Source organism: Anticarsia gemmatalis, chromosome 3, assembly GCF_050436995.1.
Source record: "Anticarsia gemmatalis isolate Benzon Research Colony breed Stoneville strain chromosome 3, ilAntGemm2 primary, whole genome shotgun sequence".
NCBI classification, from domain to species: Eukaryota; Metazoa; Arthropoda; class Insecta; order Lepidoptera; family Erebidae; genus Anticarsia; species Anticarsia gemmatalis.
In genome coordinates this window covers 5072899-5094391 of record NC_134747.1, presented here as the reverse complement: position 1 = coordinate 5094391, position 21493 = coordinate 5072899, and the positions used below count along the sequence as shown (strand labels likewise).

At 37.7% G+C, this 21493-nt stretch overlaps 2 protein-coding genes across 2 annotated transcripts in view; one reads left to right on the top strand and one right to left on the bottom strand.

Annotated features, from left to right (window-relative positions):
- Nipped-A (Transcription-associated protein Nipped-A) overlaps positions 1–13823 on the bottom strand; it is a 31276-nt gene extending 17453 nt beyond the window's left edge. Inside the window, exons 1-21 of the mRNA XM_076135937.1 lie at positions 13453–13823; positions 12263–12568; positions 11771–11965; positions 11170–11336; positions 10630–10865; positions 10095–10299; positions 9531–9722; positions 8901–9183; positions 8281–8508; positions 6106–7917; positions 5719–5917; positions 5046–5281; positions 4443–4683; positions 3932–4133; positions 3359–3692; positions 2923–3084; positions 2330–2581; positions 1809–2008; positions 1471–1541; positions 948–1153; positions 355–528 (exon numbers count right to left, since the gene is read on the bottom strand). Coding sequence (XP_075992052.1) covers positions 355–528; positions 948–1153; positions 1471–1541; positions 1809–2008; positions 2330–2581; positions 2923–3084; positions 3359–3692; positions 3932–4133; positions 4443–4683; positions 5046–5281; positions 5719–5917; positions 6106–7917; positions 8281–8508; positions 8901–9183; positions 9531–9722; positions 10095–10299; positions 10630–10865; positions 11170–11336; positions 11771–11965; positions 12263–12568; positions 13453–13599 — 6048 coding nt within the window. The 5' untranslated portion in view covers positions 13600–13823. The remainder of the gene's footprint in view (positions 1–354; positions 529–947; positions 1154–1470; positions 1542–1808; positions 2009–2329; positions 2582–2922; positions 3085–3358; positions 3693–3931; positions 4134–4442; positions 4684–5045; positions 5282–5718; positions 5918–6105; positions 7918–8280; positions 8509–8900; positions 9184–9530; positions 9723–10094; positions 10300–10629; positions 10866–11169; positions 11337–11770; positions 11966–12262; positions 12569–13452) is intronic.
- A 555-nt stretch (positions 13824–14378) lies between these two features.
- On the top strand, positions 14379–21463 carry PlexB (plexin B). Its single transcript, XM_076135935.1, has one exon. It carries the CDS (start codon positions 14509–14511, stop codon positions 20185–20187), a length of 5679 nt encoding a protein of 1892 aa, XP_075992050.1. The 5' UTR covers positions 14379–14508; the 3' UTR covers positions 20188–21463.
- The last annotated feature ends 30 nt before the right edge of the window (positions 21464–21493 follow it).

Genomic DNA, 21493 nt, shown 5'->3' with positions numbered 1-21493 from the left:
AGCTATTCATAGCACGCGACGAATAAGTTTATGTGTCTGAATATAGCTTCAAGCCGCTGTAAGGAAGTAAAATTATAAAAAGACAACATTCATGAAAGAAATGTAGATGACAAGACAGACGGACGCCGTTGTTGTTACGTCTCCATCACTCCCAATCCTATCCGAAAACTCTTATATTATTTTAATTTCGCAGCAATTTTGAGACACTCAAACTTTTTCGATGCGTGCTAACTAGCACAAGTAGCAAGTAGCAGTAAGTAGCTGCAATAGTATCAATCACTATTACTATTTTTATTTCTACAGTTCAGTTAAAGAAGTAAAAATAACTAAAATAAAATTTCCTAGTTCACTTACGACATTATCATCATGCGTATGATCTCGTATACGCTGCAGTTCCCACTTGAGCGCCACCTCGGCCAGGTCGACGGCGAGGCGCCGGTGCTCCGGCGACGCGGTGGCCGAGTAGCCCAGGCGTTGCATCGCCGCCACCATGTGCCCCACCAGTGCGTGGCGGACGGGGTAGTAAACCTAACAGAAAAAGATGTATGTCACCATGGGAAATAATAGAATGCTTTAACCTAAGCTGCAGTACAAAGCCAAAACTAATAATAAAGTATTATCTATGCTACTCTGGTGAAAAATTCAACAAAAACTTTACTGTCATCCTTGTTAAACTTATGTTTTTTTAGTATGTATGGGTCGCGCTCTAACAAATAACTGTTTAGAACGACATGTATAAATGGAACGTTGAAGCTATGAAATTCCGAGTTGAAAGATGTGGTCCGATCATCGAGCTACCTTTCCTCCAACACTGAATCGATCTATTACGTAGGAAACGTGCCGTGTATGCTATGCAATTTCTTAAAGAACATCGTGTATATTTTGTACGCTCGACTGCCGTACGTAAGAAATATTAGAGAAGTAAGTCTTGCATTGATGAGACTTACCTTGTAATGTCTAACGACGAGCTGCAGTATATGGAAGAGCTGTTGCACGGAGTGTCCGTCCTCGACGATGATCTTCTTGGTCCAGTGCGTGAGCATGGTGTTCCCGTCCTCCATGCGCTGCGGCATCGCCGGCGTCAGGATCTCCAACGCTTGGCGCACCACCGAGCGCGCCTCCACCGCGTGCGCCTTCAGCAGACTGTGGAATACTGGAACAACAGACATTCATTACTTATTTATATTCATTACAAACCAATCTTAACTTCTTTTTTTTACCCATTACTGTCCCACCGCAGGGCAAGGGTCTCCTCCCAATCGAGGGGAAGGGGTGAGGCCTTGAGTCCAACTCCACTCTTAACTTTACGAACAAATTATTGTTTGTGCTATAATAGCATTATAAGTTAACTAGAGTAAAATAATAAGAAGCTTTATTTAAGACATCAAAACCCGATCAGTTTGACAAACAGTATGACACGAAACTAAAACAAGAAATCATCGTCATGTTAGAAAGTTTATATTGACTTACCTTGCAACACAATTCGCTTGTGTATAGCAAACTTCGCTATTATATGACTCAGTAATAAGTGGCCGTGATACCTGCAACATAAAAAATATTTTATAAACTATTGAAAATGAAAACAAACAATCAACAAACTACAAAAAAAGTGAAAGTTATAAAATTTCTCAAAAATTAAAACTTTTTCTAATAAAATAGCAAAGACAACGTTACGTTTTATGTGTTTGGACCCGTGTTAAATCCTTTAGGAACATTAGTAAGATATGGCAATATCTCCATCGCCGACCATGTTTTAAATCTGTTTAACGTTAAATAGATTTCAATAAAATAAATGAAGTATAACTAACCTAGTCGCAGGGTCAACATAATTCTTGCCAAGCAGACATGGCCAGGCGAATGTCATGAGTCTCCGTAGTTTATTGCCTTGCTTCTTGTTGTTCGCATCGTGGATGTGCGCCGACGCCTGCTCTAGCAGCAAGCAAGCGAACTGCAGCAACGATATGCGGACCGCGTCCGAACATGCGAACGGATTTTCTGGGTCAATTACCTAGGAACAAAAATTACCTTTATATAAAATGTACTTTCTTCAGTTAAGTGTGAGTTATAATAAAAGAGAGAATAAATATTAAAATAGTTAGCAATTTATATTCGTTTTTAAACATATAGATACATATATTCGTTCTTTGCTTCCAAGATTTTTTGCCAGTTTGCTCAGACTGTTACACACGAACACGGGACCCTAGGACATGATAAAAAAAAACAGTTATGCATGTGAGATTCCGATAAAATGAAATGACGTAGTTCGATCGTTACGTCACAAAATAAATTAAAAATATAACATTATTGAACTATAAATCATGTTACTAACGTTATTAATAAACACGGAGACGACATTGTCTGGATTGTCCTGATAGGGCGCCGGCGGTCCGCCCACGATCTTGTGGCCCTTCTCGAAGCTGACTGCGAAGCACGGTATCAGGATCATCTGCAGCACCTTGGCCTTCAGCTCCTGCGACATGGCGTCGCTGGAGAAGTGCTCCACGAAGCGGAAGAACGCTGCTCGCTTCCATTCCACGTCGTACGTCTGCGCTACTGTGTTCTCGAGGAAGTCGCGAAGGAACTGTACATAGAGGATATAATATTGATTACCAATAAATTAGACGACGGCGATCGGTAGGTTTTATTACATCGAGAGACCGATCGCCAATCAATTAATCGTAGTACCACCCTAAATGAACTTTTAATCGTGTTACGAGCATTATATTTTTATGATATTGCCCTATATCGAGTTACAATGTGTTCATTATAGCGCATTTTTCAATGGTTGAAAATAATTGTGATAAGTAAATGAGATTACAAGCGAGCACAGCTTATACTTGTGATAGGTTTTGTGGAAAACGTACGATATAAAGTAAGATTCAATACTAATAGAAATATAATAATACTAATAAATAGTAGTACCTGGAAGTCAGGAATGAATCGGTCACACAAGGCTCGCAGCAGTTGGAACAACAGGTCTATGTTGGACTTGTGTTGGCAGAAATAGTGCAGCAGTATCTTCACTATCAGTTTGGGCTCCTTCCAGTGGTTGCTGTCTACTATGTCTACTTTCTTGTGGATCTCCTGAAAGAAAATGTAGTTATTATTACTGTAGCACATGCATTTACGAAATCTACAAAGAATAAAGAGAAAAAAAATGTAACAGAATAATAATTCGTACATATAAAATAGGACTTGACACTTAGCAATGTTACTTGAAACTTAAATTTGAAATAAGCCAAAAAAATATCTTTAGGTCTATGGCATATCAAGGAGTCGGAACTCTGTTTGATAGAGGTAGTTTTTAGTTCAGATTGAATTTCAGTAATCAAAGTTAACAAAAGGTTTATACACTTACGTGATACTGATCGCTACACCAAATACGTTTCAGTAGCTCAATCAAATCTTGTTGGCTGGCCAGCCATTTGTCATCGAATTTGATCAGAAGCGATATGGCCCTGATTGCTTGGAACTGCATCTCTGCTCTGTCAGCTTGTGCCAGGTTGGCCGAAGTACCACCAGTGTTGGCGGCCAACAATTGCATCAAACGAGGCTTTTTAGCCGTTTGCAAAGCTTCTCTGTATGGCGGCCCGGCCTTCGGATGTTTGATCAAATATACGAGGAAACGACTCCATTGTTGGTCTTTGATGTTGTTGTCGCTTAGAACTAAGTCAAGTGTTTCTTTTGGATATCTGTAACCAAAATTAAGCCTTTAATAATATTGAAATATAAAATTCTAACGGACCCGCGCGGCTCCCCTAGCGTGAAATTTGGGTTAAAACAATAAAGCGGGTGATTTTAGAAAAAGTAGTGTATGTATGTGTTATTTTGCTATTGTTTTTCATTATAAAATTTCGAATTTATATTATCAAGTAAAATAAGCTTTAACAATAATACATTTGATAGTCGTACAATTAAAATAATGTCATACCTCATAAGGAACTTAACGAGTGGTTCCCTAAACGGTGAGCCGGCTTCGATCATGAGCGACTTCTCCGTATGGAATATAAGTCGACACAACACGTCGATGAAGCGAGGCGACGCCGCAGGAATTTGATGGAATATACCGATCAATATTATTATCTTTTGCTCATTCTCGTTGTTCTTTGATACGCTCTGTAGGAAATTACCACCTGTGGAAAGAAAACATTAGTTTGTAGCTATATTCGATGATTAATTACTGCCGAAAAAAAACTTTAGTTTATGCCGATAGTTGATGCTCAATTATTAAGCAAAAACAGTACTATCATTTCCACTTTAACCACACAAAAAATACAATACACCACTCAAATTAGTTAAAAACCATAATTACTCTCCGAAATAATGCATAATTACTTGTAACTATTTCGAACTTTTTATAGATTGGCTTTTTAAATGTACAATATTTTTCAAATGAAGTTTATCACTTCGGCGTTTATAATCTAATGACGTTGGTGACATACCTCTATTCGTCTGTATAGAATAATCTAACAACTTCTTAAGCAGTTGCAATAATTGTTCGCACAGTTTCTCGCTGAACGTTGAAGGAAACAGCTGTGTTAGGTATGAGAGCCGCTTGGCCCCGTTCACGCTCAGGTGGCGGTGGTCGCCCAACGTCAGTAGCAACGGCCGCATCACTGGGTGAACCATCTCCATATCGATTTGGAAACCAGAGAGGAACTTCTGCATGCATTCGAAACCAACCTGCAATTACAAATAAACTGTAAATATACTGAAGCTTTGGTTAAAACAACACATTGATCTATTCATAAATATGATTTCTTTTGCTAACAGCCACTTTTAATGTTCCTTCAAAGATAAATTGTTATCTCAGTTTACTGATCTCTGGTAAGAATTGCTAACCGTGAATGGGTCATAGAAAGCAAAGCTTTGAAATAATTGTAGCTTGTTTAATGCAACTAAACTTTGGATAGTGTTTTTAAAACGGTCGTTAAAGTAACATAGACATAAAATAACATAGACAGACATAAGAAAGGATTATTTATTTTCATATCTCTATAGAAGTGGACTAGGTTTAAAACAAACAGTATTCAAACGGAACTTACTTGTTGCAACTCCTGATCATTCTTCTCAAGCGATTTATAAAGCACTTGGAATATTTTCTCTCTGCAATGCTTCTCTTGTATGTAATGGCAGGCTGCCAGTGCCTTCAAAGCGGAGGCTCGCAGCGGCACTAGGTTAACACCTTTGTAGCACGGCAGCTTGCCCAGTACCGAGTCTTCAGCCTCGCATAGAGAAAGGAGCTCCCGGAAGAATACTTTGTGTTCGTTTATGTTCAAGTCTGAAAAATACAGAGTTTAGTAAAACATATATTTAAAAACGTAGACATACAAATGTATTTGTGTTTCGATTATTACATTTGATTGCATCAATATCATAGCATTCATCATCATACTATGTATTGAAAGTTATACGAACGGTTGTAGACGTATACGCTCTCGTATGGTATACGTTGATATCATTTGGACAGCCATACAAAAATTTGCATATGCGCCGCAAAAGTCCCTAGTGCGAATAAACCTAATCAAATAAAATATCTCTCTCAAATAATACATAAAATATATATCGGACTCAAGGCCTAACCCCTTTACCCCTCGTTTAGGAGGAGACCCTTGCCCTGCAGTGGGACAGTGACGAAAAAAAATTTATATTAACATAAATCAATAAAGACATTAACATTAACATTGTATTTACGAAATTAATTGTTTAATATCTTACCAATAGTAAAGAGTCTAGGCTTCAACGTGGTACAGAAGGTGGTTCCGTCCATAAGTCCCATCTGTGCGTTGGCTGGCTGATGACGGAGCAAGTGTTTCTTGGGAGGTATGATGTCCGCTAACACTTCTCTATGTGGGTCCATCACTTCTGTCACTGTCTTCTTCTGTAGTTCTGCTATCAGTTCCAGAGATTTCATAGCCTAGGGAAAAATACATTAAAATTGATGAACAAGTCGTAACATAAAATTATATTTAAAATAATAGAATTTGATTCCAATCATCTGATTCTAAATAAAGCAGAGTTTATATTATGGTAACAAAACAACTGATAAACATACTTATTAACCTACTTCTAAATACATATAATTTTTGCTGATGGTTGTCATACCTGTTGTCGCACCAGAAGATGAGGACTCGTCACTTGCAGAACGAGCTCTTGCATAACATCGTGTAACGACTTAGCTTTCATCGCAGCCATTTCAGGGTCTGTCTCCACAGCCAGAGCGCAAGGACCAACAATCACCACCCGCACTAATCGCTCCAAGTTCACGGTGGCCATATCTATCGCACCAGACGATACTTCGCCAGTCAAATCCATCATAACAAAGAACACCGCCTTCAAGAACGTGTAAACATGTTTAAAAACCCAATCCGGCGCCATCTTCTCAACCATAAACTTCACGGCGATACATCCACCTAGCTTGGCGTACCACGCTCGCTCGTAGCACAGAGCTGACATTCTATCTGCGAGGTATTCCATCAGAGGCAGACGACAGGCGCGTTCCCTACTACCTAGTACTGTAGCCGCGGTCTCTATCATAAGAACCAGCGCCAGGTGGCCAGGTTTACATAACTCCTTTTCTTCATGTCCCATAATGACGGCTATAGCGTCCACGAGCACTAACGCGTCCAGTCCCTCTCTCGGGGAGGAGCTCTCCACGAAGGGCCCCGCCTGCTGCGCTATAGCCACCATAGTGTAGTGCCGCACTAGCGACACCATCGTTGGCAGCACATGATGTCGTAACTCTTTAATAGCCGCGGCTACAAACATTCCCGTCAGAGCAGTGCGATGTGTGTTCCTCACTATACTGTTAGAGCACTTGTAGTAAGGCCCACTTTGTACCTGAATCTTGCCATCGATGAAGCTCGGATGGTTGAATAACTTCTGCAATGTCGCTTTATCGTCGTCTAGATTGAGAGACGATGCCAAGTAGCATTTGAGCACCTCCCAACATTGTCTTCTATAAAACGGATCCGTCATGCTTGACTTTAGCGCAGAAAAGGCTGTCTCTATTACTTTATCTACCTCGAAATCAATAGGCTTGGCCTGGTCCTGGAAGTATGCCTGTACAGCGGGCGGCGGCACGTCTGTTTCACGGTATTCTAATCTCTGTGGCTCTATCATCATCTTACGATTACCACCGCCGAACTTGCCGAGAACTCGAAATGCTATTCTTGCGACTTCATTGTTCTGCAACGTCCTCCAGAGCGCCTGCATCAGGTCAGCTCTGACTGGCTGTATGTGTTCGTATAAAAAGTCAGGCTGTAAGTTGTCCACGCAGAGTTCCAGGGTTCGCAAACCTTGAGATATAAGTGTGTGGGAGCCGTTGAGTGCAGACACTAACGGGTCCATAAGCATCGGTAAATAAGGTAATAGACTACTTAATCTAACCGGTACAGTCAAACATAACTCTACAAATAGATCTTTCATGTGTTGTTTGTGTAGACCGCTCTGCAGGCGATTTAGGCCTTCAAGTAGATTTGGTAAAAGAGGCAAGAATTCTTGGTACAACAAATCATGACTGCCGCCGCCAATGGAACGGAAGAGAGCTCTTAAAAGTAAGAAGTAATTATATGGTTCTTTAGCTGTCATCGCGTAATCCATGGCTTTGTTGACGATGCTATGTAAATGTGGGCGAAGCATTTGTTCATTCTCAGTTGGGAACAAGCTAACCGAGCCGAAGACGAGTTTAAACAATCTGAGGTAGAGATTCGACCTCTCCACATTAGTTCCCATCTCTTCCATTCTTTGCAGCAAGTACTCCACGAGAACGGTCGCGAATATCGGGGACGTGGCGGGATTCGAAAGAAACGTGTTAGCGATTATTTGCAATGTGGTATTTTTGTTGATCCTCTCGACCATATGCGAGATGGTCGCAGTGAATATCTCTTGGAAGGTTTGAGGATTCATCATGGAGAACTGGAAAAATGAAAAAATACATAATACTGTAGCCTAATTCTACAAGCACGGGTATTTCGACAAAAATGTACAACATTAGCGAAGTGAAAGATAGTAACACCGATCATCTTGTTATTGTATCGTTTTGTCCGCTAGAGAGCACCAAGGCAAATTCAAAAACCCGCTAATAGTATAGGATCCCGCTATAAAACGACCTTCACCGAGCTGTATTTTTTATCAAATAAAATATATCAATAAAGATATAAGTTTAACTCCAGAATATGATGAATTAACACTGGCTTTGTTCTATTCGTTTCAGAAGGTCGTTATATAGTGAGATCTTAGAACATAAATATAAGAAATGTTGTAGTATAAGGTACTCACGACGCCACTGAAGTGTTCGAGCACCTCCTTCTCTTCCTTGGATCGCACGTGTGGTTGCGGCGGCGGCGCGGCGGGCGCGCGGGGCGGTGCCAGTGTGTAGATGTCGAGCGACGTGAGCCCCCAGCGCACGAGGCGGATGAACACCAGCGTCTCCCGCGCGCTGAACTGCTTCTGAGCCGCGTGTGCCGCGTGCGGCGCCGCCGACGTGCCTTCTGTCGCTGGCGTCGTCTGCTGGACCGACTTTATTCACATTATAATTATTCTAATGAGGATTGAACGCAATGACAATGTAAAAACGAATACTACTTACTACTACTAAAACTATAAGAAATTATTTATAAAATCTAATTAACTGACGTGTCCGATAAATTACATATTATATCCAAGAAAAATTGATAAGCATTTAACTTGTATGTATAAACTGGCCGTGTGCATGAAATGCAGCCTATACTCAATATGGTCTAAATACCCTAGATACTAGAATAGTAAAGATACAACACCAGAAAAAAAATACTAGTTTGTATGTACTTTAGTACGAACACGCATATAAATATTCAAACGTATAAGCATAATTTCATTAACTTATATAACAGTATTTTAGTAAAAGAATAGCCACTCACCTTGCAAGAAGCGCAGCCCCACGTGATAGTCTTAACACCACAAACTAGCGTCTTCACCAGCGTCCTATAATCTCCTACATTGAGATTGCTCATCTGTGACGACGGGAACCCTATCTTTGACTTCTCATCGCTCTTGGCAACAGCATCCAGGAAGTCTGGTGCGAGCTTTTCTTCTTCAACTTTTACTTCTACTGCAGTGATGGCGGGGGTCGTGGGTGTGGTGGGAGTACCAGGGGTAGCTCCACCGTTGTTTGTACCGTTCGCGGGAGGTGTTGTTTGTTTACTGTCACAAAGATAGAGAAAACTGCTGTTAAAAAGTTTTGCAGCAAGAAAGTTAGGAAGTGATTGCATTAATAACATTGTTGATGTGATTTCTTCAATCAAGTGTATATGCAAAATTCTCTATTTACCAACCTAATTCTACTTGAATTAGGTTGGTCCACCAGAATCCACGAACTTTTCTTTCATTATTTGAAACCATGAGTTTTAATGCCTCGCGATATCATTTCTTATCATTTGAATACCGACACACCAAACACAACAGACTAAACGTTTCTCGCTTAAGTACTAGGAGAGAATAAAATGTACTGGTACATTCCTAAAAAAAATATAAGCACACTAAATACTCACCACTTGTTCATCAAAGCGGGTAGTTGTAACTTGGATATAGTCTTGAACTTGAGCACGAACACCTCAAGTATGCGCATGAGCAGCTGGCGGCTCTGCGGCTGCGTGCCGGCCGCCGCCGCGCCCTCGCTCTCCGACCGCTGCCGGATGCAGTCCACCAGGTTCAGGAGTAGCTTGCACGACATTGTCTGAATACTGTGCCAGACGAAACACTTCATCAGTATTAGTATACCCTAATATTTTTAGTACTTGTTATATAAAGCTTGTATAAAGGTTGAAAACGATGTGAGACCAATTTTGCAGCTTGATTTTTGATATAAGGAAACATCGGGCCCCTAATACAAATTACCTTTATAGATTTGAAATAAGTATTTATAGATTTGATATTAAAGCAAACTCTACTACAAAAAATCTCGACAACTGAATCAGCATGTATACCATTATTTCTGTTCATTGGAAAACACCTATAAAACTGAACACAACCAAAGGCCAGGAGGGCAAAAAATTCTGCCAAAAATCTGATAAACTTTCATTTGACCACTTAAAACAAAAGTAAGTTAACTGTACCTTGTAGGCAGCGACTCATCATGCACATTCTTGGAGAAGAGATGCGCAGCTATAGCGAGGTCAGTGAGTGGTAACAGCTGTCGCACGTGGTGCACGAGGTCGGCCAGCGTGGAGTACGCCAGCGGCCGCAGCGTCTCGTGTACTGTCCAGCCGCCGCCCAGCAACACGTCCTCGTCGAATAAACGCTCCATGTACGGGACGAACTCTACATCACATTATAACAACTTTAACTTTTACTCATACAGAATATTTTTTAAACGAGTGCTAACAATATTTAAGGCAGGTCACAGAATGTTGACTCGTGTTGTTCTGGTTTTAACTTATTGACCTATTCTATCTATGATTTAATGAAACTGAATTGTGTTGAAACGCCCAAAAAATAGGACGTAAAACGTAATCACCATTCTTTTTGTAATAAATAAAAAAGGAATATAATATTATATGTACTTGTTTTAAACTATTATCGTAACCATATAAACAAATAGGATGTAATACAAATTGAAAAGTTTAAAAGATAGCTAGATTCTAAACTTACTGAGTCTCAAATCAGTTGCGAGTATATGTCGTGTAGCTATCACCAGCTCCTTTCGTAAATGCGCGACTTCTGGAGGGCATAGAGTCAGTAGACCAATAATGCCTTTAACCATCAATGTCGCATGGTTTGCTATCGTGTCCTGATATATTCGGATAATATAGGCTAAGAATGCCAATGTCTTGATCTGTGCGCCCATGAAATCCACGAACACCTCCTTATTGAAGGATGCTGATTGTCTGTCAAATAAATATCCATGTTAAAAGGCGGTGAGAATAATGAAAGCAAGTTTGCACGCAAACTGAGAAGGTATGGCTCGACAAGCTTGCTTGCGCATGTCAGGAATTCATTTTATTTTGTCTGCAAATCGGCTATCTTTAAATTATAATACATTGTAATCATTAGTAAACAAATAAATAAAACCTGGCCTGCCAAAATAATCATTAAATCCCAAAGTAAAATTGAAGTACATAGCTAAAGAAAATTAAGCCAATCATGCACAATACAGTTACAAAAATTTTAAAGGTAAATGAGGTATTTTACCTGTGGTTAGCAGCAGGCTGTAAGGTGATGGTCTCCATGATGAGAGGTATAAAGTTGCTGAGTTCTTGATGTATGTTTTGTTTGTACAGTTGATACATAAACACCACTATTATTGGCAGCTCCTGTATCACCTTCAGTGAATGCACAGATCTTGGGATGAGATTATACTGGAAAGAAATAATATATTACAAATTATTGTAAATGCACATATAAAATCCCTCTGCCCTTTCCTATAGGGAATGAACAGACACCAATCAATGCATTCATTTCTCACTGTTTCAACTGTAGGTAAATAACAATTGATGGCACTGTGTGGTTTCCACAGTCCCAATAGTAAACATGCATGATGCAACTGCTCAGGTCTTGCATCTTAACTAGTCCTAGTGTAATTTACAGTTTACACCAGGAATCAACAAAAACTTTAGCTCAAAGTTTGATAATGTGATAGGTGATAGTGTGATAGTGTAATAGGGCCAAAAATTAACTACATCAGCAGAAAACTATCAAAAAATGTTGTGAAATTACCCAAGTTCCGCTGTAACAATGTAGTTGCATACATGTTTAGTAATAAAATATGTGCAATCATAAAATATATACTTACTGTAACAACACTACCATCAAGCAGTTTCTTCTCTGTATGTATAGGTGTTGTAGTGTAAGTCTCCTGTAGCAACTGCTCTATGTTCACCTCAGACAAATCCTTCACTCTGATTGTGGGTTTCGGCTCAAATATCTTGGGCAAATGATTTGGCAACTCAGAGTATATGCCTTTTACCCATTGTAGGAATTTGTGCATCTAAATAAGGTATAAAATGTTTATTAATTAAATGAGATAAATGGTCAATTAAAGATCATATTCATAGATTTATGTTATTTACAATAATATTATGATCAGTTTTACATTTTCTGAACAAGTATTTGTCAACTTATTCAGTGGGATTTGGCAGTTGTTTTCAATTTGTGTGCAAATTTTGAAAGACATTGCAGGATATCTATTGGATAGGTTAACTGACACCTAAACAGGAGATGTAAAACCGGCCCTAAAAGGCATTAAACTCATTTTACAATCAATCATAACTTAATTTATACTTACATCAACTTCAGTACTGTAAGCAGGTTTGCACTGCTTATGTAGTTCCATAAAAATCTTTAAACATACTAATACATTCTCTTCATTTTCTATTTCCATTAGTTTCAACATTAATATCAAGATACTCTTAACATAAGGCCTTAATGTCTCACTGATGGGCAGCCGGAGAATCATCTCAAGAATGAGCTTTCTGACTTGTTGTATGTTGTATTCAGCTATGAAGTGTGGCTCCCCTTCTTGGAGTATTTTGAGGAATATTTTTAATGAATGGTCCAGGAACTGTGGGTATTGGGGTGAGCTCAAGATCACCTACAAAAAATAACATGTAAGTTTAGTATGTTGTCATAGATAAATGGGTTGTTAAGAACCATTGTTATGTTATCTAAAACTGTCTGTGTAATGTTTAATATTTTTTTTTAGGTAGATATAGTATTCTATTGTTTGTCATCCATAATGTAACTACCTAAACTGTGTATCACTGTCAAAAATAGTATTATTTTAAAACTGTACTTTAAGCATGACTAGATTAATCAATAATCTGCTATCTTTAAGTTTTGAAAATCATTCATTAGTCTTTTGCTACTAATTTATTTGAAATATAGATAATTAGTGACAAAGCCCCCTGAAATTGTTTACTTTGTCATATTTTAACTAACAAAACTGTAGTTATGAATCATTTGTTAATTTACATATTTTGTTTTTGATATAATTCTAAAATGTTGCACATTATGGTGAAATTAAAGACATAAATAATGTATTATAAGATATGTCTGGATTATCATTTAAAGATTATAATCATCAACTCATTTATTTTGAGTTCAAGTTCAAGTTGTTTTCCACATGTATACTTAATAAATGTTACAACATTAATAATTTAGATACTTCTTGTTTGATAAATTGCTCCTTCTTGTCACGGTGTATCAAACACATAATATTATAAGACCCTGATCTATGAAAGTAAATACAATCAGGAGCATGTTGAAAGTCCTGTGTACTTCATACTTACTTGGAAGCATTACTGGATAGGACATGCAGATATGTTTAGGATTTCTGGGTAACAATGCCATTTGGTTACCAATACTAAAAAAATATTGTACAAGGAGGGTATGGTGAGAAAAGTTTGTTCTACATGTAAATGTAATAATGGACTATATTTAAATTTACGTGAAATTTGATGGTTTTATCATCATTACCTCAAAGTTTTCACTGAGTTCCTGAGCGGCTTTGAGCTTGATTTCGTCTTTGGCCCCTGGGTCAGCCAACATGGTTACATAGCTCCTGTAGGTATTCATTTGGGTATGGGGGTCTCCAGGACCACCCGATGCCATTGCAGCCATCATCGTGTCCAAAGAAATATTCACCACAAGTTATTTCTTTTCAGCATGAACACCACCCGACATCATAACTTGTTAAAAGCATGTAATTTTTATAACATAGTTATTTTAAAAGACACATGATTAGGCCACAACATTAGAGACTCTGAACTATCGTCATTTAAAGTAATTGTGATTTTTCTTGGAAACTAAAGCTAAATAAAAACAATATAACCCAAACAACCGGACAAATCAAGCGATTGATTGGCGACAGGCGACACATGCGTACTTGCCAGTATCAAGAATTAGAAATCGGTACAAACCAACTTTAGTTATTTTAAATCGGTAGATAATCATTTCTTGAACTGCAACTGGTATGAACCGTCAATGAGGCATTAGCAGTATTCGCAATAAAATGTATTATCCTTGAAAAACATAATAACGAGTTAGTTAATTGAAGTCCAAAAATTGTACTCGTGAAAGGAGTCAGTGAATTGACGCGCCCTGTACATGTCATAGAAAATGGTAAATTTCAACAAGCAATAGTTACATCAAACTTTGACAATAGCTATAGTACCATTCATTCGATTTTTCATAGCTTTTTCAGCAAAAGTGTTCCAGTAATGGCTTTAACAGACAGGTTATAACTACCCAAATCGATTATTATACCGAGAATGTCAGTGATTCGTCCTTGACCTTCGTTCGATCGAAGTAAACACAAATTAATGGAAGAAAATGGCAACATTTATATTACTCTATGCCTAAATAGTATGGTAAAATTCTATTGTTTATTCCATGTCATCGGCATCGATGGATGCTATACCAAGTTACATTAGTTTTTGTAATGGATCAAAATGGGTTGAAAACGAAATAATAGCAGCGTACAAAGTGTAAAAAAGTGAAATTATCAAATCTTATACAAGTTAAAATGTGATCATGGCCGCTTCAACTACAGTGTTAGTCATAACATTTTGGCTTCGATGCACAATAGTGTATGGATACGAGTTCATATCACAATATCCCAATCAGTCTAACGAGACATTCTATTTCCATCATCTCGCGGTGGACAGAGTCAGCGGTCAAGTGTATGCAGGATCATTGAATTGGATTCATCAGTTGAGCCCTGACTTGAAACCTATCCATGTAATACGCACAGGACCAAAACTTGATAACCCAATGTGTCATGCAAGTGGCTGCACTTCACCTGACATAAAGACTACATGGATTGATAACGTGAATAAAATATTAGTGATTGATCAAGAGTCCGGGAGAGTGATTGTGTGTGGTTCTATTGCGCAGGGCTCGTGTTCCAAATACAAGCTTGGCGATCTGTCGGCAAAACCAGAATTTGTTCCAGTCAGCGTCGCGGCTAACGATGCTGAAGCCTCTACGTACGCGTTCATAGGCCCTGAAAGATACAATTCGTGGGACCGATCCAATGTACTTTATGTGGGGACAACATTCACAAATAATGGAGAGTACAGACACGACGTTCCGGCGATATCCAGTCGTGATTTGATGACCCTCGATGTCGCACAACTAACTTTCAATAAACAAAGTTCAATACAAATAGATGTTAAATATAGGGATAACTTTCTAGTGCAATATGTGTATGGTTTTAATGCTAGTGACTATGCATATTTTTTGATAATACAGAAGAATTCGCACCTAGCTGGTAATGAGGAGCTGGGGTATGTGTCACGTCTAGCTCGTACATGTGTGAATGATGACAACTACAACAGCTACACAGAAATAACTCTTGAGTGTCATGTGCGGGAAGAAGTGGTTAATGGTAAGAGTGAAGTGGTCAATTACAATTTAGTTCAAGATGCTAAGATTGCAAAGGCTGGTGCTAACCTGGCCGGTCAGCTGGGTATTGAGACAGGAGACTCCGTACTCATAGCAGTGTTCAGTCCTTCTAAAAGTATTTCTAATGACCCCATGGCTAAGTCAGCTGTATGTGTATTTTCATTGCAGGAGATAGAAATTAAGTTTAATGAGAATGTTCATATGTGTTTCAATGGTAGCACTAAAGCACGTAATATGGGCTACATATCAGGCATGATATCAGATGGAAAATGTCCTAGTGTGGGCTCAACAGGCAACATACTTAATTTTTGTGAGGTAGGTCTTAAAATAAGTGGACTTTATCCTATAAAAACTATGTCTGTAATATATTGGAATGATACTTTAATTACATCTATTACTATGTCAGTCACTGGATTACACACAGTAGCATTTCTAGGTACTAATGAAGGTTCTTTGAAGAAAGTCCTTATTGATGCTGATAAGGCCCTTGAATACTCTAGTGAGGAAATATTGCCTGGTCAAAAAATCCTTCCAGATACTACCTTATCTCCATATCAGAAAACACTATATGTCTTGGGCAAGAACTCTATAGTCCAAATACCAACTGAAAGATGTGCTGAATTGGGCAATTGTTCTTCTTGTTTAGAGTCAAATGATCCTCATTGTGGATGGTGTTCATTGGAGAAAAGGTGTACTGTACAAAATATGTGTCAGAAAGGCACCCAAAGTGCACCTCGGTGGTTGTCTCAATATATTGGCCAGCAGTGCATTGATTTTGAACAGATTTTACCAGACAGAATATCAATGAATGAGGTTACCACAGTCCAGCTAATAATCAGAACATTGCCTGAATTGCCTTTTGGTGCAAAATATAAATGTGTATTTGGAAACACTCCTCCCATAGATGCTGCTGTAACATCAAATGGCCTCGCTTGTCCAACACCTGATGTGAAGCATAGGCCTAAAATACCACAGAACCAAGATCATACTTATGTGTCACTATCAGTGCATTCATCAGAGACCAACAAAGATTTTGTTTCAAGAAACTTTGCATTCTATGATTGCTCTAAGCACACAACATGCCACTCTTGTATATTGAGTGAATGGGCCTGCAACTGGTGCATATATGATAACCGATGCACACATGATACCTCTGTGTGTCAAAGAACTATTATAAGTGGAGAAAACAATCCCACAAAGCTACTCAATCATGGTATTGGACATTGTCCTAGGATAAGGCAATATAAGAAACCAATTTTACTGCCTAATAATGTGCCTAAAGAGTTAGAATTGGAAGTAGAGAATTTGCCTCATTTGCAACCTGGTCACACTGGATTCCAGTGCATAGTTACTATTGAATTAGCTAACATGATTTTACCAGCAAGAGTTGAATCAAACCATTACATTGTGTGTGATAAAACAACATATTCATATGAGGAAGATGTTGGTGAATATAATGTGAGTGTTAAGATTGTTTGGAATCACAAGCATTACATAGACACAATCAACATCACATTATACAAGTGTGAAATTCTTGGTTCCCACAGAGAACATGCTGATTGTTCTCTTTGTATTACCCGCAACTCTATATACAAGTGCACATGGTGTGGCAATTCATGTTCTTACAGTGAAACCTGCTTGGAGAACCCTGTTACTGAATGCCCAAAGCCCAGAATTGATATGATCAAACCCCTCAGTGGACCTATAGAGGGAGGAACAATAGTCACAATAGAAGGCAGTAATCTTGGCCTGAGAGTGGAAGAAGTGTCTGGTAAAGTGCGCATTGGAGATGTTCTCTGTGAAATTGTAGACTTTGAGGTTTCTGTAAGCATCACCTGTAGAACAGGACCATCGAATGGATCAGCTGTTGCACCTGTTATTGTGGAAAATGATTCTGGTCACACAGAATCATCAGTATTGTTCAGTTACAAAAACATCAAACTTCAAGGCCTTTATCCAGCATTGGGGCCAGTTTCAGGCGGCACTCAATTAGCTATTGGAGGACAGCATCTGAACATTGGCTCATCTATTTCTGCTTTCTTAGATGAATTGCCTTGTTCTGTAAACAAAACACAGACCTCTAACAGTAGACTAATTTGTATAACTCCAAAAGCAGGAATACCAAGAGTGATTCATACTTTGACTGTTGGTATAGATAATGCTAATAGAACTTTGTATGGTGATTTATTTAACTATACGGCAGATCCAACCATAATGGAGATAAAACCTTTGAAAAGTTTTGTATCAGGAGGTAGAATGATAACAGTCCATGGCACTAATTTACACACAATACAGAAACCACTTATGAAATTGTATTATGCCAATGAACTGATTCCTGTGAACAATTCAGCTTGTACAGTCCTTAATGAACATCAGATGGAATGTCCAAGTCCTGCAATCAATAAGAAATACTTTGACATTTTACAAGCAACCAAATCTCAAACTAGCACACCTCAAATTGCTATGAAAGTTGGATTTGTGATGGACAATGTGGAAACGATGCATGAAAAACACTTCAATCCTCCCCGCACGCATATGTTGTTCGTAGAAGACCCTCACGTTTACCAATTTCCGAATCGAATAAAATCCTACAAAGGTGATCCTTTAGTAATTGAAGGCGAAAATCTAATTAGAGCTAGTGACGAGTCAGATGTCGTCGTAACTATTGGAACTCAACCTTGTAACGTGACTAGTCTCACAATGCAGCAACTTCTATGTACACCGCCCGAAATACAACCAGCTAATACTGATGAGAATGGGCTTCAAATTACAGACATTAATTTACCCCTGGTGGTGGTAAAAGTTGGGAAGAATTTAAGGTTCCCCATCGGGTATTTGCATTACGAACTCCTTAGAAATTATAACTTTCCTCCAGAAGTTATTGCAGGCATAGCTGGTGGAACATTCTTTTTGGTACTTATATTCATGATAGTTCTAGTGATGTACAGACGTCGAAGTACAAAGGCGGAAAGAGAATACAAGCGAATTCAGATTCAGATGGATACCTTAGAAAGCAATGTTAGATTAGAATGTAAACTGGCATTTGCAGAATTGCAAACTGATATGTCTGATTTGGCAGCAGATTTGGAACATTCAGGTATACCGACATTGGATCACGTAAATTACGTGATGAAGGTGTTTTTTCCGGGAGTGTCCGATCACCCTATTTTGAATGTCCAACGTCAATTTATTAACGCTCCCAGAACTAACTACGACGCAGCGATGATTCAATTTGAACAGCTTCTAAACAATAAATGTTTCCTTTTGTCATTTATAGACACATTAGAGTCTCAGAAATCGTTCAACATTCGAGATAAAGTTAATGTAGCTTCGTTGTTGATGATAATACTCATGGGAAAAATGGAATACGCAACGGATATTCTCAAGTCTCTTTTGTTACGTCTTATTGATAAATCGATATGTAATAAGCACCCTCAGCTTATGCTACGAAGAACTGAGAGTGTCGTTGAAAAGATGTTGACCAATTGGATGGCTTTATGTATGTATTATTATCTCAAAGATTATGCAGGTTCGTCACTGTTCTTACTTTTTAAAGCAATTAAGCATCAAATTGAGAAGGGGGTTGTTGATGCCATCACGCATGAAGCTCGGTATTCTTTATCTGAAGAAAAGCTATTGAAAGAACAGATAGACTATCAAACCATAACACTCCATATAGTCCAAGACGATTTTGATGAAAAAGTGCAGTGCAAAGTTTTAGATTGTGATTCAGTTTCGCAAGTGAAATCCAAAATATTAGACGCTCTGTTTAAAAACACTCCATTTTCTATGAGACCATCCGTCCACGAAGTTGACTTAGAATGGCGACACGGAAGAGGAGGACATGTTACTCTTCAAGATGAAGATGTTACAACGAAAACAATAAATGGCTGGCGTAAGCTGAATACGTTGGCTCATTACGGCGTCAAGGAGTCTGCTGTCATGTCGTTAATATCACGTCAAAACGACAGTTTCAACACTCCGTATAAAATACCGTGCAAGAATTGTACTGGAATATATTGTTCTAATTCTCACATAAGGGTGTATAACAGCGATATCACAGACCAGAACGTGCATTACTATCATTTGGTGAAGCCTATTGAGTATCAGCATATTATCAACAAATCATCAGAGCACAGTCACAAAGCTATCCCAGAAATATTCCTCACTAGACTACTTTCTACTAAGGGTACTGTCCATAAATTCGTTGATGATTTCTTCAGCACTATCCTCACAGTGAATGAAGTTTTGCCGCCGGCAGTCAAATGGTTGTTTGATCTATTTGACGATGCCGCTAGGACTCACGGTATTATGAATCCTGAAGTCGTACACGCATGGAAATCAAACAGTTTACCTCTACGATTTTGGGTGAATCTCATTAAGAATCCAGATTTTATATTTGATATAAACAAAACGGCGACCGTTGATTCCTCATTATCAGTTATCGCTCAAACTTTCATGGATGCTTGTTCTCTGACTGAACACCGGCTATGTAAAGATTCTCCTTCCAACAAACTACTTTTCGCAAAAGACTTGCCTACTTATAGGGAAATGGTTATAAGATTTTATCAAGCTGTATCTCAATTACCTCAAGTGACAGACCAAGAGCTAAGTACTTCAATGCAGCAACTCTCGGTGGAACAGTTGAATGAATTCGACACTCTGTCTGCCTTAAAAGAGTTGTATATCTATGTCAGTAAATATAGAGAACAAATTATATTAGGACTAGAAAACAAAATGCACTTAGCTCATAAATTAGATAATATAGCATGCACTATGGAAGGTGATCCTACATCTATCTGCTGACTATATGACACCTTAAGTCACGATTTAATTGCATTTACCTAATTTATTTATATATAATACCTACTTTGTAAAAAGAAGCTTTAATTTATACTGAAAATACTCAGATTTAAATAAAACTGATATGTAAAAAGACTGTAAAGTATCAGTTCCATAAATCTAGTTAGAAAGTTTTTTAAAATATTGTTTTCAGTGAATCATGATAAATTCTTAATAGCTGCTATGGACTTGTTTTCGTCAAAGTACCTATGTAATAAGTGTTTTTAAGTATTTTTTGTAAGTAATAAGTGACATTATTGTAACTATTGGCATCTAATTATATAAGGGGCCATCTGAAGTTACTAATGTTCCTGGAGAACATTTTGTCTTTTGAAACTCATGTAAATGTGGTGATTGTCAGGTGTACATATTGTATATGCCATATACTTGCCATTATATATTTTATCTAAATTGATCACAAAAATAAAATGATACCTGTTGAATCTCAGATATTTTTTGTACTGTATAAAGTAATGCAGAGGTTCAGATGGCGCCATGTACCTAAATTTCAAGTATTTATAAATAATGCATTTACTCTCCCAGTGGCCATGCTATTTTTATAATTTTAATATAAAATGTATTATTGCTCTCTTTTATAAATGAAGGATATTGTTTAGATTTACATAGATCTGGCACTGAAATTATTTTCTAATGTAAATGTCTTATTTAATTTTGTATTTATCTAAATTACTTAACTATTGATGTGTATTATGCTAAGATGTATGTGTAAAGAGAGATAAGATTTAGTTAAGGAAAATGTTGTGATATTTGTATTTGGAATATTGATAGTATTAATCCATGTTAAATATTCTTGTTTTATTAACTACAACTTAATGACATTACTTTCGTCATGAATTTTATACTCAAATCTATTTTTGTGATTGTAATAAAATAACTCTGTTTGGTCTGATCTTTCTTATATTTACTACTAATTATGTACTTCTAATGTTTTGTCATAATCATTGTTTTTAATATGTCTTTTGATCTCATTATGTTTTTGCTCAATTATCTTTTATATATTGTCAATTTAATGTAATGAAAACCCCAGTTGAATCTCTATATATTTCTCATAACCTACTTATAAATTGTAAATTGGCAGTTTAATGTCTTAATAATATTCCATTTACAAAATATGTTTAAAATAGTATTAGTTAGATATAACTTGCTAGTATTAAGGCAGCGTAAATTCACCCGTCTTTAAAATTTTATATTATTGACTTAGAAATATACTTATTTATCAATCCTTTTGTAATGAATAATTTCAATATGA